General features: G+C 43.0%; 1 protein-coding gene across 2 annotated transcripts in view; it reads right to left on the reverse strand.

Annotated features, from left to right (window-relative positions):
* Positions 1-15,900, reverse strand: part of LAMA4 (laminin subunit alpha 4) — a 145,951-nt gene that overhangs the window by 22,969 nt on the left and 107,082 nt on the right. For both annotated transcript variants that reach the window (XM_060238312.1, XM_060238307.1), the window contains exons 25-28: positions 15,751-15,893; positions 12,921-13,059; positions 7,781-7,918; positions 535-668 (exon numbers count right to left, since the gene is read on the reverse strand). In XM_060238312.1, the coding sequence (XP_060094295.1) occupies positions 535-668; positions 7,781-7,918; positions 12,921-13,059; positions 15,751-15,893 (554 nt within the window). The remainder of the gene's footprint in view (positions 1-534; positions 669-7,780; positions 7,919-12,920; positions 13,060-15,750; positions 15,894-15,900) is intronic.

Genomic DNA, 15,900 nt, shown 5'->3' on the forward strand with positions numbered 1-15,900 from the left:
CTCATATCTCATCAGTTATATATGTTGGGCTTGGAGACATACTTTCAGAGCTCTTTGCAATGTTTAGTTTTTGCCACCCAATATAATTTGGTGTTATCCACAAACACGGCCACCTCACTATTCTCCCTTAACTCTGGGTAATTTATGAACATATTTCAAAGCATGAAGGTTTTTGTGCACAGCCACTGAGCTACACCTCTTTTTTTGGGGTGGTGGTGTAGTTTTATCTAACAAATCAAGATTACCAGACAGTATTTTGACAGTTGTGATGGTATACCAGTTGTTGTCTTTGAGTCTTTACATTAATGAAAGAATGGAATTTGTTATGCTAAGGAAAAGGTTAATATTAAACTTACTTAGGTCAAGTGTCCTACTACTTCTTATCTCTTAAAAATCTGACATGTTGACTTCCTTGAAATAGAGCTTACTCTGGAAAAAGAAGCATGGCCTTTTTGTTTCCCAGCAACTAGAATAATGAACCACAAATGTAATAAGATGTTAGACAGAATAAAAAAAAAACTTTGTACGTATTACCTTTCCGTTGAGACAGATGTAATGACAAAATGGGATTTCCCATCATTATAAGCTCTGTCTGCTGCCTGAACTTTGACTCCCTTTGCATTTAAAACAACGGCTCCTTTATCCATGGAAATGGAGAACACATCTGACTGTAAAACACAGAAAAAACAGCATTAGGCCCACATGGCAGCAAAAAAGAAAATGATGTGAAGACTCTTGTAATAATTTTGTTTATTTTAATTAATCAGTAAGCAACAAATTTTCATACTGGTTTGGAATTTTTATTTACTCTAAAAAGCAGATGATGCTTGGGAAACATATCAGCCAGAATGCAATGCAACAACCTCATATATACCTATATTTTTCTTTTGGAAGTTATTCAGAAAGTGCCTTTTTAATCAGCTTTGCATTTAAAAAAAACTGTGGAAGGCACAGGAGCTTTTTAGAATAGAAGAATTTCATAGGGCAGGGTCTTCACTGTAGTTTGCCTAGGGCCATGGAATACCCCATTCCAAAGAGGTTTGTAGATGCTTTTCTCTGTCTGCTTTTCACAATGGATGCAAAGCTAGAGGACTGTGAACTGGTCTCTAAGTTAGGCAGATAGGGAACTGGTTGGAGAACTACATCAAAGAGTAGTAGTCAATGGCTTTTCATCTGAATGGAAGGAGGTGTCCAGTAGGGTGCCACAGGGCTTGGTTCTGGGCCCAGTACTTTTCAATATTTTTTATAAACGATCTGGATTAGGGCTACTCATTAAATCTGCAGATACACCAAATTGGGAGGAGCACCGAACACATCAGAAGATAGAATTCAACAAGATCTGAAAACACTGAAAAAGTGGGCAGATGTGAACAAAATGCAATTTAACAAGGGTAAGTGCCAAGTTCTACATCCGGGTAACAAAAATGAGCAACACTTATATTGGATGGGGATATACTTCTGGGTAGCAGTGTGTGTGAACAAGATCTTGGGGTATGGGTGGATTGTAAGTTAAATATGAGCAGTCAGTGTGGCACAGCAACAAAAAAGGCTAATGTGATCTTGGGGTCAGTGCCGGTGCTAGGGTGCTTCACACCACCCCAGGCAAGGTGCCATCCCCCAGACCCTGACTTTTTGCCCACCATGCACCTTCCCCCCCACCCCCAGCCGTGCTGTGTTGCCTGGCCAACCCTGTCAGGAAGGGTCGGGTGGCTCCCCTCCAGTCTACCTCCCTCACACCCTTGGCAGTGGTGGTGGAAGGAAGCTCCTCTGGTTGCTCCTCTAGCTGACCAAGGCAGGAAGGGGCGGAGTGGCAGTGGGAAGGAGCTGAGAGCTCCTTCCCTCTGCCTCGCCTTGCCAGCCAGTTGCTTTTATTTGCAGCTTCCTGGTACAGCTGGGGAAGCTGCGCTGGCAGCTCAGCAGACTTCAGGGAGAGGTTGGCGGTGGGAGGGGGCGCCCGGCACCCCTGTAAGCCAAGTGGCACCCATAGGCAGTCGCCTACCTAGCCTACTTGAATGTGCCAGGCCTGCTTGGGGTATATCAACAGAGGCATAACAACCAAATCTCAAAATGTTATAGTCCCACTGTGCACTACATTAGTCAGGCCACACCTGGAGTATTGTGTGCCATTCTGGAGGCTGCACTTCAAATTGGCTATATATGGCATGGAGCAGGTGCAGAGGAGAGCAATGAGGATGATCAAGGACATGGAATCCAAGTCCTATGAGGAATGGCTGAGGGACTTTGGGATGTTCAGTCTGGAGAAGAGGAGGTTGGGGGGGGGTACATTATTGCTCTCTTGAAGTATCTGAAAGGCTGTCACTTAGAGGAGGGCAGGGAGCTGTTCCTGTTGGCAGAAGAGGAGAGAACTCGTAATAATGGGTCTAAATTAATGGTGGAAAGGTACTGGCTAGATATTAGGAAAAACTTTTTTACAGTAAGAGTTGTTGAACTGTGGAATCAGCTACTGAGGGAGGTGGTGAGCTCCCCCTCACGGGCACTCTTTAAGCAGTGGCTGGACAAACATTTGTCAGAGATGCCCTAGGCCAGAAGTTCCCAAACTTATTTGGCCTAATGCCCCCTTTTCAGAAAAAAAAAATTACTCAGTGCCTCCCTGGAAATCTACCTTCAAGAAATGGACTAAAAGATGCCGTGACATATTTGCACACAGGGTAAACAAAGATGTTGTAAAGAAGATACTTTGAAGCTTGAAATTCTAAAATTATTTTATAAAATCAACCATAGTAACATTTGCATACACAGAGAATTTTTGAAATTTCTTTATAATATTATCCCACCCTCCCTGCAAGTGGGCTCAGGGCAGGTAACAGCAGTTGAAATATAGTATACAATGCATCACTTCCATCATACAGAACAATGCAACAAAACCAGTGAAGATAAAAGATGCATGTAGCAGTAAACAGGAAAAGCAACAGGCAGTCTGAGTTCAATTCACCAATTAGTTCTGGCTTGCAAAACATTGTGGTCAGTTAAGTCCTACTTCTCAGTCTTGCTCATCCACTCATCTGCATCATTACCTGGAAAATGACAATACCCAAGTTCTAAGTATTTGTGTGGGTTGCTATCAGCTTAAGTAAGCCTAGATACCATGTTCTTCATGGTAAACACTTGTAAAATAGTAAACACCTATGAACTGTCAATTCCAACTGACAGGAGGGCATCTAGTTTGACAGGTATTTGACAGGAGAAGATCTAGATTAGTCCAGCTAAATTGATTGTTTTGTACCAATGATTGGTTGCACAATTCTAGCACTTTGACAGCCAGTCAGGGATATAAGCGGATTAGTAAAATATCAAAACTCAAGAAGAGGAGCAGAAGATCAGTGCTGGTGCTAGAGGTTCCGCCGCCCTAGGCATGCCCCCTCCTGTGCGCTCCTAAGGGGGGGATATTCTTCGCACACCAGCGATGACATCATCGCACCAGCTAGCAGGCAAACGAAGAGCCCAGGGTGGCGCACACAAGTGCTGCTGTACTGCCACTTTTCTTCACAGTGCAAATGTTGTCTGTGCTTGTCAGAGGCTTCAAAGGAAGTCTCCGAAGAGTGCCCCATTTTACTGCTGCCTGCTGCTTTCAGGTTGAAAGTGGCTGGGCGAGCACCTTCCAATTGCACTCATCAGCTCATCAGCTCTGACTAGTGCAATGGGAAGGTGCTGCCGCCCAACGGTAAAAAGGGGCTCTCTTTGGAGGCTTCCTTGGAACATTTGCCCTGTGAAGAAAAGTGGCGGCATGGCAGCGACACCTGGGGCTCTCAGCTTGCTTGCTGGTTGGTGTCCCATGTCACATGGGAAGGGGGAGTAAGAGGATGCCCAGCAGCGTGCCCTGGCAGGGTGGTGCCCTAGGTGGTCACCAACCCTGCCTACTCCCATGCGCTGCTCCTGCAGAAGACACTCTTGTTTCTGAGGCATTTGATACTCTGCAGAAAACTTTGTGAGGAGAAAGCTGCAAGCTGGAACTCTTCAGAGAAGTTTGTGCAATTGCCTCAGTACTTTCACTGTCCTGATTTGAACTGTATTGCTGAGAGAGAAACTGCAAGCAACCTTGAGAAGCTGCTAGCTGTAGCAAGTATTGGCTAGGATAGCTAGTAAGGTTTTTTGTTTCTGTGTTTCGTGCTTGTCTGTACACCTCTATTTTTTATTCTGTGTTGTACATAAACTGCATCCTTCTTATATTTTAAGTGGAAGGAGTTCTGGTCCTCTTTACTAGTCTAATTGGGTGAATTTGCACTAAGTAGCAGACAAAAAGGAACCCTCTATTTTTGTTAAGGGGAATTTTTCTCTAAATTAGAAATTTTGGATACCTCCCAGAAATGTGATGTTTTGACATCTACCACCCTCTCCTCTCCTCTCCTCTCCTCTCCTTCCTTTATGCTTCCACCGCCCCGTTATTTTTATTCACCGCCCCCCAATTGCACCCAAGGCTATTACCGCCCCCAGGATTGTTCCAGCGCCCCCTAGGGGGTAATATGGCTGCCAATTTGTTAAATGTCATTTTATATTTGCTTATTGATGATTAGCTATTTTTGTTAATGTTTAATAAGTTATTTTAAAATGTTTTCCTTTTAACTATTTTATGTGTTGCATTAAGGTTCAGAAGGTGGGATCTAAATGTTTTAAATCAGCAGTCCCTAACCTTTTTGGCACCAGGGGCCATTTTTGTGGAAGACAATTTTTCCAGACTGGGGGGGAGGTGTTAATGGTTTCGGGATGATACAATTGTGCACTTTATTCCTATTAGTTTGGTGTGGTGGTTAAGTGTGCTGACTCTTATCTGGGAGAACTGGGTTTGATTCCCCGCTCCTCCGCTTGCAGCTGCTAGAATGGCCTTGAGTCAGCCCTAGTTGTCCTTGAAACGGGAGCTTCTGTGAAAATTCTCTCAGCCCCACCCACCTCACAGGGTTTCTGTTGTGGGGGAGGAAGGTAAAGGAGATTGTGAGCTGCTCTGAGACTCTGAAATTCGGAGTGGAGGGCAGGATATAAATCCAATGTCGTTGTCTTATTATTACTGCTACATTGTAATCAATACTCCTTCTAAGCTGTGGACTCTTGTGAGCAAAAATTCTGCTTTGTGAGCTGCTGGCATTAAAGCTGTGAGCTACTGCATAGATTAGTTTGCTCTGGGGCCATTTTTCCTGAGCTAAGACAAAAATGTGTGAGCCAGAGGCTAAAAACCTGTGAGCTAGCTCACACTAATTCAGCTTAGAGAGAACACTGATTGTAATCTATAATGAAATAATTATACAACTCATGGCCTGGTTGCTAATGGGCCACGGACCAGGGGTTGGGGATCCCTGCTTTAAATGAATAAATGAGGATAAAGAACTCATGTAAACTAGTGGTATTTCTACTTTGAAAAATGCTTGTGTTCCAAAATGCATTTCAAACTCTAGTGAGTTAAAATGAAGTCTGGAATTTCTAGATGGGATATTCTGAAAGGTTAATATAAGGGGAAAATTAAAAAAAAAGAGAGAGAGAGATTAATGTGCAGAACTGAGAGGTTGTGTAAGGCACCAGATTTTTGTATAAGAATTACTCATGCCTATCCAGTCTCTCTTATTTATTTCTATTCCACAAAAGGATCAAAGTTGTGATATTTATTTACTATGTGAGGCATGAAAATAAACTCATCCAAGGCTGACAGTTCAGTGAGAAAGTATTTTCTATGATACTTTCATCTGGATGTGTAGAAACATATTATCTTGGATCATTACAGGCCTAATCCTTTGAGCCATGTCCAGTAACAATGTTTGCAGAACAATCAAATACCTTTTGAATGCTTATATATTTTTCCTGTCTGCACTATAGATATAAAAAATAGAACCAGTATGCTCTGAAAACTCTCTACCAATTAACCACACATTGTCCCCTGCAATGATCCTGCAGTGGAAACTAGATTTGTCATTACTACCTGGGCATTTTTATCATTTTGTAGAAAAGTATTTAAACAGAAGAAATCCTTTAGGTATTGGGGGACAGGCTTGGCCCTGGACTTTCTGCTGGCCCACTGATAGAAAAACAATGAGCTGAGGCCATGAAAGCAGCAGTTCCAGACTCACCACAGCTGGCAGAAGCTCATCAAAGGACCTACCCTACCACACACAAGATGGCAGCAGATGGTAGCAGCACAGCCTCAACAGGAAAAACAGGCAGGAAGGTGGAAGAACTAGCAGCATGGGCAATTACTGGGAATGGGCAGGTCTGTGGGAGGCAGGCCTGGGCCAGTTGGTGGGAATTTCCACTGTGATAGGCATCCTGCGTCAGCCAATCAGTGGCTGGCACAGACCTATCACAGGGAGGAAGAAAACAGCTCAACCCTGCTCTGATAGGCCACCCAGAGGGCAAGGGATTGTGGGGTGGTTTAGGAGAAGGTGGGGCCAAATACAACCCATATAAAATAGATCCCACAACAGTCCAGAGAGGGGGCAATGGGTCCTGCTCCAGGATTGCAATAGGAAACATCCAGGGGAGAGATAGGAACCAGGTGGTATAACTCCCCCACTCCTCTGAGGTTTGGGGAATAGGGTTGCCAGGTCCAACTCATAAAATATCTGGGAAATTTGAGGGTGGAGCCTGGGGACTTTGGGAGTGGAGCCAGGAAACTTTCCCATTCCCTAAAATAAATAAATAAAAATACAGCAGCGCAATTCCCCTGAATACAGTATTCATTGCTCATCCCCAGCAACTGCTCTTACACTAAATAAAAGTGAAACACATACTCACAAAACAGCCAAAATAAATAGTTTGCAAGCTCACACTTTAGTGATCTCAGTGGGGCAATTTTACTCACAGGAGTTGCTGAATGCAACCATGGGTTGTATTTCAACCAATTTCTTCATACTAACAGGAGAATGAAAGGAGAGCAGCCTGTGGGAGGAGTTTTCCCTCTACCCCATAATCAAGTTCTAGTTAAATCCATTTTACTATACACATGACTTCTGAAACCAATGCAAACCAATGCAAAACAAACAGAGGGACTGTACTGGCTTCTTTTCCTTTCTCACATGGTTCACACACTCACCAGGAAGAGCCACGTGGCTCTGTTTGCTTGCCCTGCGTATGCAGCTGTCCTCCTGCTGAGATTTAAAGGCACACACACAGTCCAAAACACAAGCAGTTTGCAAGCGTATTTTAAGCTTGCCAAGGTTTAAAGGAACATTGTAGCTGTTGGGATAGAGCTCCCCCCCGACCAGCCAGCTGGCAGGGAGGAGCCTGCAAAACCAGGGAATCCCCCACCAGAACTTGGGGATGGCAAGCCTGCTGGTGTGTGTGTGTGATGCCCACACAATGGCTTCAGGGGCATCAGGGGAAGTGCCATATTCTCTCATCTGATTTTTCTTAGACAACATTTCTTAGACAACATTTCCTCATCCTTAGCATCAAGAATCTCAAACCAGAACTGGACACAATGCAGCTTGTTTTTTTAGACTGAGTACAAGACATTCATATTTCAGTACGTAGCATTTTCATTGTGTTTTCAGTCAGTAAGAGTTAAATATTGTACATAGAGAGTGGGCTATGCTTAATTTCTACGAATTCATCACACAGGGCAATTGTGACCAAGCCACTTTTGAAGGAATTATTTGAGTGTGCTGTGGGAAGTTACAATGGAAAGGGGTGGGAGGAAGATCAGCAGAATGTGTAGTTTCTCTGTGAAGACAGAAATACCTTCTACTCATGGAAACAGGCTCTTGGATCCCAACCATTAAAACTTATTCAAATTATTTTACAATAATTATTTTTGTCAAAAGTCGAAAACCATACTTACTCCTTCAGCACAATAGAATAACAATCCATTGGGCTGTAATGTTCGGAAATTAAATCCTCCTTCAAATGCATGGAAGGGAGAAATTTTCTGACTAGATGCGATATAGCTCTGTCCATTGAAATACGCTTTGCGGGACATCTATAAACCAAGTAAAAAAAGAGTTGGTAACAGAAAATTTTGACTATAATAACCATATATATATATTTTTATCATTCAGGCTGGATTACTTTTCATGTTTCCAAAGGTCCACCTGTTCATCCTATGTTGAAGAAGAAGAAGAAGATGAAGAAGCAGAAGCAGCAGAAGAAGAGATTGGATTTATACTCCACCCTTCACTTGGAGTCTCAGAGGGGGTTACAATCTCCTTTCCCTTCCTCTCCCCACAACAGACACCCTGTGAGGTAGGTGGGGTGGAGAGAACTCTTTCAAGAACTGCTCTTGAGAGAGCAGCTCTTTCAAGAACTGTGATTGACCCAAGGTGACTCAGCAGGTGCTTGTGAAGGAGTGGGGAATCAAACCTGGTCCCCCCAAATTAGAGTCCGCGCACTTAACCACTACACCAGACGTGAAAACCTGAAATTCTAGTCCACCAAACACCGGTGCTGGACAATAGTTATGCTTTTAACTGAAACTGAATAAAATACAATATAGCAGGAGTGGCCAACGGTAGCTCTCCAGATGTTTTTGCCTACAACTCCCATCAGCCCCAGTCATTGGCCATGCTGGCTAGGGCTGATGGGAGTTGTAGGCAAAAAAAATAATCTGAAGAGCTACTGTTGGCCACCCCTGCAATATAGTAGGCTGTGCTCCAGTAGATTTCAGAGTGGGCCATGCTTGGACTATCTGTGCAGTCATATTAAGAATAAATCTTGAATTTTTAATCTGCTTAATTTTTTCTATTAATGTACAAAGTGGCATTTCAACTAGGAGATAGCATGTTCCAAATCACAGGAACCTGGGACACTTTCTCAATGTCATCACACAGCAGAGCATTTAAGTGTACAATAAACTCATCTGGGCAGGGGAGTAGAGTTATAGCAGCAGCCAGCATCCCTAGCCTACAACCATTCACCTGAAAATGTGAAGAGTGCCTCCGCATGTACATTTGGTACTGCTCTCCATAGTTATTGATCTTATACCCAGATGTCAGATGAAGTGGTGTGCAGAAGATACAAAGGGGAGTACTGTCTGAACAAGACTCAAGATAAAACTTTCTATCCTGAAGCAGCACCATCAAGATCAGCTCTTGAAGGTGTCCTTCAGTTTACAAGATGAAACTGACATACTGAGTATGCGGATTGCAATGGAGTGCTTTTGAAATAGGTGATGGAGATATGTGAATTTCGTGAATCTCTGCTCAATTACTTTAAGTGGCTTTGTGGCAGTGAATTGAATATTTATTTTTATCATAGAAGCTGGGAGCTCTATTAATGGTGAAACATGTGCTTTTCGCTGGAAGTGATGTCACAATGTTGCTGATGGTGACCCCCATGTCCTCACACTCCTGAACTACTGCCAGTTGCCGGGCTATGCCTAGTAACCATATTGGGGCTTGTCTGATTGCTTCAAAATGCTGAAATTGAAATATCTGTTGTTTGACCATCATGCATTTTGCACTTCACTTTCAGGCTGTTTTACCAGAAGAATGAAAAACTGAAAATAAAAAGTGAAGAGAAGAGACTTTTTCCATGCCTTAGCTAAAGTATGGCCTATGAAAAGAGCAAGAGGGTAATATTTACTAAGCTGTCAGTTTCAACGTTTCTGATGAATGCATATTGTAGCAGGCCTAGCACCTTTCTTTGCTATTCAGACTTACTTTTTACAGTCAGAAACATACCAAGTACAATTTTCCTGTCAGTTCCCATTTCTTCATCTATTGTGCTGCAGTCAGACATAATGACAAACTTCAGTCTGTCATTACAAATCTGAAATGGCCCCAGGTTTGCAGAAAAATGTGAAATCTGAAAAAAAAAAATCATTGGGTTTTTTGTTAAAAAAACCCCAAAAGATAAAAGGAGTGTCTGTAGCTTTATGGATTTTTTTGGTCAGTGGCTCTTACAAGGAAAAAAACAGCTTTCCGGGCTGCATTTTTGTGAGTAAAAGGCAGGGGGAAAGTGCAGGGTCGTTTCCAGGGTGTTTTGGTTGCCAGTTCCAGGTTGGGAAATTCTTAGAGATTTTGGGGTGGAGTCTGGGGACAGCAGGGCTTGGGGGAAGGGAGAGGCCTTGGTGGGATATAATGCTATAGAGTCCACCCTCGAAAGCAATCATTTTTTTCCCAGGGGAACAGATGTGTATCATCTGGAGGTCAATTGTAATTTTGGGAGATTTCCAGGCTCCACCTGAGACTGGGTGCCATAGGCCCACTGGGTGACTTGATACCACCTGACTTGCATGACTCAACTAAGCCTAGCTGCTTGTTACTGTTCAACAGCAGCTGCCCTATGAAAGCCAATTTGGTGCAGCAATTAGTGCTTCAGAGTAGGGTCTGGGAGATCTCAGGTTCAAATTCCCATCTTGCTATGGAAGCTTACTTGGTGATTTTGGGCCAGTCACATACTTTCAGCCTAACCTACCTCACAGGATTGTTGTGAAGATAAAATAGAGGAGAGTAATATAAAATGCTTTGGTCCCCACTGTGGATAAAGATGGCATAAAAATGAAGTAAATAAATAATAAATATAGCTGAAGATAGGAGGCAGATGAAAAAAGGAGAGAACGAGGCAAAGAAAGGGGGAGAGGATATGTGGGTTGTTGGGAGGAGGCAAGGGGGTTAATAAAGTGGGGAGGGAAATAAGGGGAAAATGAACGCTTCCTACCATGCCAGTCGACTTGGCCCAGTGACTGGCAGCACACAACTGGGCCATAGTTTTCTCTGATAGAGGCTGCTGGTGGGGGGAGGAAAACCTAAAGATGGGGAGGAAGATAAAGATAGATTGGCTGCTGGGTGGGAAGGTGAGAAGGAAGCAGGAAAAGGGGAGAGGCTATGGAAGATTTCAGGAAAGGAAAAGAGAAAGTAGTGAGGGAGCAGGAAACGATATGCCTCCTACACGTCCTTGCACGTTCCCCCTTGTCAATCTATCTAATTCTCAACATGGCCAAAACTGTGGATACTAAAATTAGAAGACTGGAGCCATGGATAGACAAGACAGATCTTTCTACAAACTTAAGAAAAGCCCTGGGTTTGCAGAAAAACCCAAAATCTAAAATACATTTGGGAGGTGTTAACCCTCCCTCCAAAATAACAGAAGCAGCACCTGTAGCTTTAAAACAGAAATGCTCTTGGTAGGGTCAGTGGTGAGGGACCCATACCTCCACTGGAGGGTCTGGCAGCCCATACCTCCACTGGAGGGTCCGGCAACCCTAGTCTTACCCAGGCTCAGTGGTTTGCTAATGTTCAACAGCAACCACTCCATGAAAGCCAGTGTGGTGTTTTGGATTAGGATCCAGAAGATCCAAGTTGAGCTCCCCACTCTACAGTGGAATATTGCTGAGTGACCTTGGGTCACATAAAAGATAGGAAGGTTGGTGGGTGGGAAGAAGAGAAGGAAACAGAGAAAGATGGGAATAGGGGGCAGATTGCCAGGAGGAGTAAAAGAAGAAATAGGGTGGGGATGGGGAAAGAAAGTGCCCCTTGTAAGTCCTTGTGGGTACTCCACCATGCAGCTGGGCCTAGATCAGTTGGCACATTGCAACATGGCCAGAGGGAAAGGAGGGAAATCTGAAGATTGGGGGGGAAGATAAAGTTGGTTGACTGGGGGGTGGAAAGGAGAGAAGCAGGAAAAGAGGGGAGCCTATGGGGCATTCAGGGAGGGGGAAGAGGAAAGAGTGGGGAAGAGGACAATTAGATGGCTCCCACAAGTCTTTGTAGGTCACCAATATATCTAATATTCTACATAATCAAATCTTCATTTGAGGATAAAATGGAGGCAAGGAGAATTATGCAAGCTGCTTTGAGTCCTCATTATGGAGAAAGGTGGAGTTTATGTGGAATAATAAATACGTCTTAAGATGGAGGGCAGCTGAAAGGTAGGTTGTTTGGTGGGTGGTAAAGAGAGAAGGAAGTAGGGTAAAATGGAGGTTGCCTAGAGGAGGGAAAGAGGATAATAATAATAATAACAATAATAATAACAACCACCACCATCATTATCATCTACCCATTCCCTGAAATTGGACTCAGGGTGGTGCACACTATATATCATTAGTACAGAGTAAAAACATACAATAAATATGAATAAAATAAACAATAAGTACATACAATACAATCAAATGACATCACACAACTCTCCTGCAATCAAGTGTAATGTCATATTCCACCAATGAGAAAGTTCTTGACCAGGGAGTATGGCAATGAAAAGGTGGGAGAATAAGAAACCCAGGAGGCCATTGATCTTACCAGCTGTCACTGTCCTCAGCCATATACCTAGCGGAACATCTCAGTCTTACAAGCCCCGTGGAACTGAGTCAAGTCCCACAGAGCCTGGATCTCACTAGGAAGAGAGTTCTACCAGGCTGGGACCAGTGCTGAAAAGGCCCTGGCCGTGATGGAGGATAGCTGGACCATTTTGGGGCCAGGGGCTACTAGTTGAGCAAAAAAGTGCCTGGGGTGTGTATAGGGATAGTGCAGGGAAATGGGACACAGGAAATAGTGCAGTTATACAGAAATAGTGGAAGGAAGGGGATACAGAAGAAAGTGAGGTGCCTCCTGCAAATCCTTGAGGGCTCCCTAACAGGCAATTTACCCTGGCTCAGCCTGGAACTCAGGCATAATCTTCTCAGGTAGAGTTTGTCAAGGAAAGGTAAATCTGGAGACAGGGGGCAGACTAAAGGAGGCTGGGTGGCTGGTGGAAGGAGAGAAGATATCAGGGAAAGGGGAGAGGGCTACAGGGAAGGAGAAAAGGAAATAATGGGGGAGGGGAAAATGAGATGTTTCCTGCAGTCCTTTGGATTCCCCCACTTGGTTTTCCACTGTTTTTAAGGTTCTGAACATAATTTTATTACAACCCTCTGAAACTGACTGAGTAAACTGAAACATGGTTCTACTGGCAGCGGTAGCCTTTTAAATTAAGGAAGTGCGATATAACAAGAGAAAAATATTAAGAGGGAAGCTTTTTATGTGTGTTAAGTAGGATACTATACTTACAAGTGACTCCTCTGGACAGCCATAGCCAATTCCTAGAGTTCCTTGCTCTTCCAACAAGTTGAAGTCTTTCTTTTGGAACTGGAAGCCTTTCATACAGCCTCTAAAACTTGTACTAACAGCCAGGTGTGAACTGACACCACTGCAAATACATGACATTTGTTCAGAGGCAAAAACTAACAGCCTTGTAATAAATACATTCATAGTTGTAACATTGCACATCTTCATTAATCCCCTTAAAGATAATAGAGTAGTAACCACCCTTAATCTGTTCTGGACAGATGGTTAAAAAAGGACAGGAAGAAGAATAAGAATGGAGAGAAGGTGGCAGCTCTTTCCAGGATGACACTTTTAACTTCTAAATCCTAATGCTTTTTGTTAAGGTTTTATAGAGTTCAGTGGGACTCAAGTGTTTTGCACAAAAGCATGAGCTTGTATGGCTTCTTTCTTGCTGCTGACAGGATGTCCTATATTGATTCCACTATTGTACTTTGAATATATGGACTTTAAATATTTTTGCACAAGTACTTTATTGTAGTGAAATGACCATTATTGGAATAATTATTCATTTGGAATTGTGTTGGACAAACATACTTTATCGATTGATTTCTATGGACTACAATGCTATTATTGTTATTAGTCATTTAAGACATGGTCTATACCAGGGTTTCCCAAACTCCCCCCTCCCCCGGTGGTCTGGTATTTCCCCCGTGGTCTGGGCGGAGGATGATCAAGGAGAGATACTGAGACTGCGCACTGGCCAGGAGCTTTCCCTGCCCTTTCTAATTTTTCCGAACATCAGAGAGGGATGGGGGAGGGCTTCTGGTCAGGGCACAGTCTCTGCAGCGCTCTCTTAGCATCCTCCACCTGGAGGATGCTCAGAGAGTGCTACAGCTGGCGGCGTGAGTGCCCGGGGCTGGAACGCTGTGCTGCATGCAGCACCGAAGATAAGAACATTGGATCATCTCTTAGGTTTGCCTGCATTAAGTGGGGTGTTGAAGATGTTATCAGTTAAATTTCAGCTATTAAAATTAAATAAAGAAATCTGCCTTATGCATCTATATATGCTATTTGAAACAATTTTGAGATCTAGAAAATCTATGGTTGAATAAAACATTTAATTTTTTTTTATTCCCCCCCCCCATTGTTTAAAAAAAAAATACCTTCTATATACCATCTCTGCCTTGGTTTCTAGTAACACTCTGACAGGTATTTGGTCTCATTTACCTTTACATATATTATTATGGGTTGATTCCGATGTGACATTTACTGCATAAGAAGTATTCAAGTGTAATGTAGGGAGGGGATTATTACAGGTCTGCAGAAATTTTAACTGGTTCATCAGTTTGAAAAGTCTTATTGCTAAGAAAATATTACTGCTATAACTAAAAAGATCAAGTAGTTCACTGTTTTCTCTACTAGGATGTTTGAATAAGTGACAGGGTATATCTATTTCAGTTCTGAGCAGAAGTTGGATAATGAAAGTAGAACTACTTTTGTTCTAAGTGTGGGGACAAAGCACTGAGAAAAATAATAAAGGCCTTTTAAGGCTGTGGTTTCTAAAAAGACCTTTCTGGGAATAAGCCCAACTGAAAAAAAAATGGGAATAAATTCTGCGTAGACCTTCTTGGGATTGCTCCCAGGATTACAGAATTGTTCAAGTTACTGTACTTATCTTTCTGGCTCCTCAGCCATAATTGGCTATGTGTAAAGAGCACACAGTGCCCACCCCCCCAAAAAACCCTCAGCAAATCCCAGGATTTTTTTTGGGGGGGGGTTTGCATTTTTGCATGCCTTCACTGCATATGGGAACTGCATTCAAATGGGAACCATAAACTATGGTTGCAACAAAATTAGTCCCCTAACAACTGCTTGCGTGGCCTTGAAGACCTATAGAAGAAGACTGTAGATTTATACCCCATCCTTCTATCTAAGGCAGCCCTGTGGCGCAGAGTGGTAAAGCTGCAGTACTAAACTTTGCTTATGACCTGAGTTCGATCCTGGCGGAAGCTGGTTTCAGGTAGCCAGCTCAAGGTTGACTCAGCCTTCCATCCTTCCGAGGTCAGTAAAATGAGTACCCAGCTTGCTGGGGGGAAAGCATAGATGACTGGGGAAGGCAATGGCAAACCACCCCTTTAAAAAGTCTGCCATGAAAACATCGTGATGCGATGTCACCCCAGAGTCGGAAATGACTGATGCTTGTACAAGGGACTATTTTTTTTTAAACTTCTCTCTAAATCAGAATCTTGGAGTGGCTTACATAGCATTGATACTACATCATGTTCAATAACAAATACTACATTTCAAGCAAAGATAACAGAATCAGAAATTTCCTTTAGTAAAACAACAGTGGTGAATATTTATCTTTTACAGGTACAGGTAGAAGAAGTGAAATAGGCTGTTAGAGTTAGTGGCACATCTCAGCAGGAGCAAGATGATCTAGTCAGATTGAGTTGTGTTATATTGAACTTTAATGTATTGTTGCTCAGTAGACTAGAATCAAAAACACCTCAAGGTACTGGAGGCTGCACACACTGTGATGCTCACTAGAACTGCTACTTCATATTTGGGGTTTGTCTTGTGCTACACATACTACAAAGGTGGTCTCTATCATTGTAAGGGTCTGGATGTTCTGGGAACTGCCACACCCTTTTGACTGGTAGCTGCTCTAGAGGGAAGGACTGGAGGCTGTTGCTTGGATGGGCAGTAAATGGGGGAAGGCTGGTTTACAGGGTTTATTTCAGTAAACAGAATCGGGGGCAGGCAACGTACTTCCATGTAAAACTGAGAAATTTAACTTGAATGGTTAATTGAATTAGGATTACAAACCAACCTAGATTTCAAAATCTCTGCAGGAGCCCCTCCAATGTAGACATCAGTAAATGGCATGCTTCTTTTTTCATTTTCCATGCTTTTTACATGTCTCCTGTCCACTACCAGGATCATTTTTTTGGAATTATGGTATATAACAGATATCTGAAAT

This window comes from Heteronotia binoei, chromosome 1, assembly GCF_032191835.1.
Source record: "Heteronotia binoei isolate CCM8104 ecotype False Entrance Well chromosome 1, APGP_CSIRO_Hbin_v1, whole genome shotgun sequence".
NCBI classification, from domain to species: domain Eukaryota; kingdom Metazoa; phylum Chordata; class Lepidosauria; order Squamata; family Gekkonidae; genus Heteronotia; species Heteronotia binoei.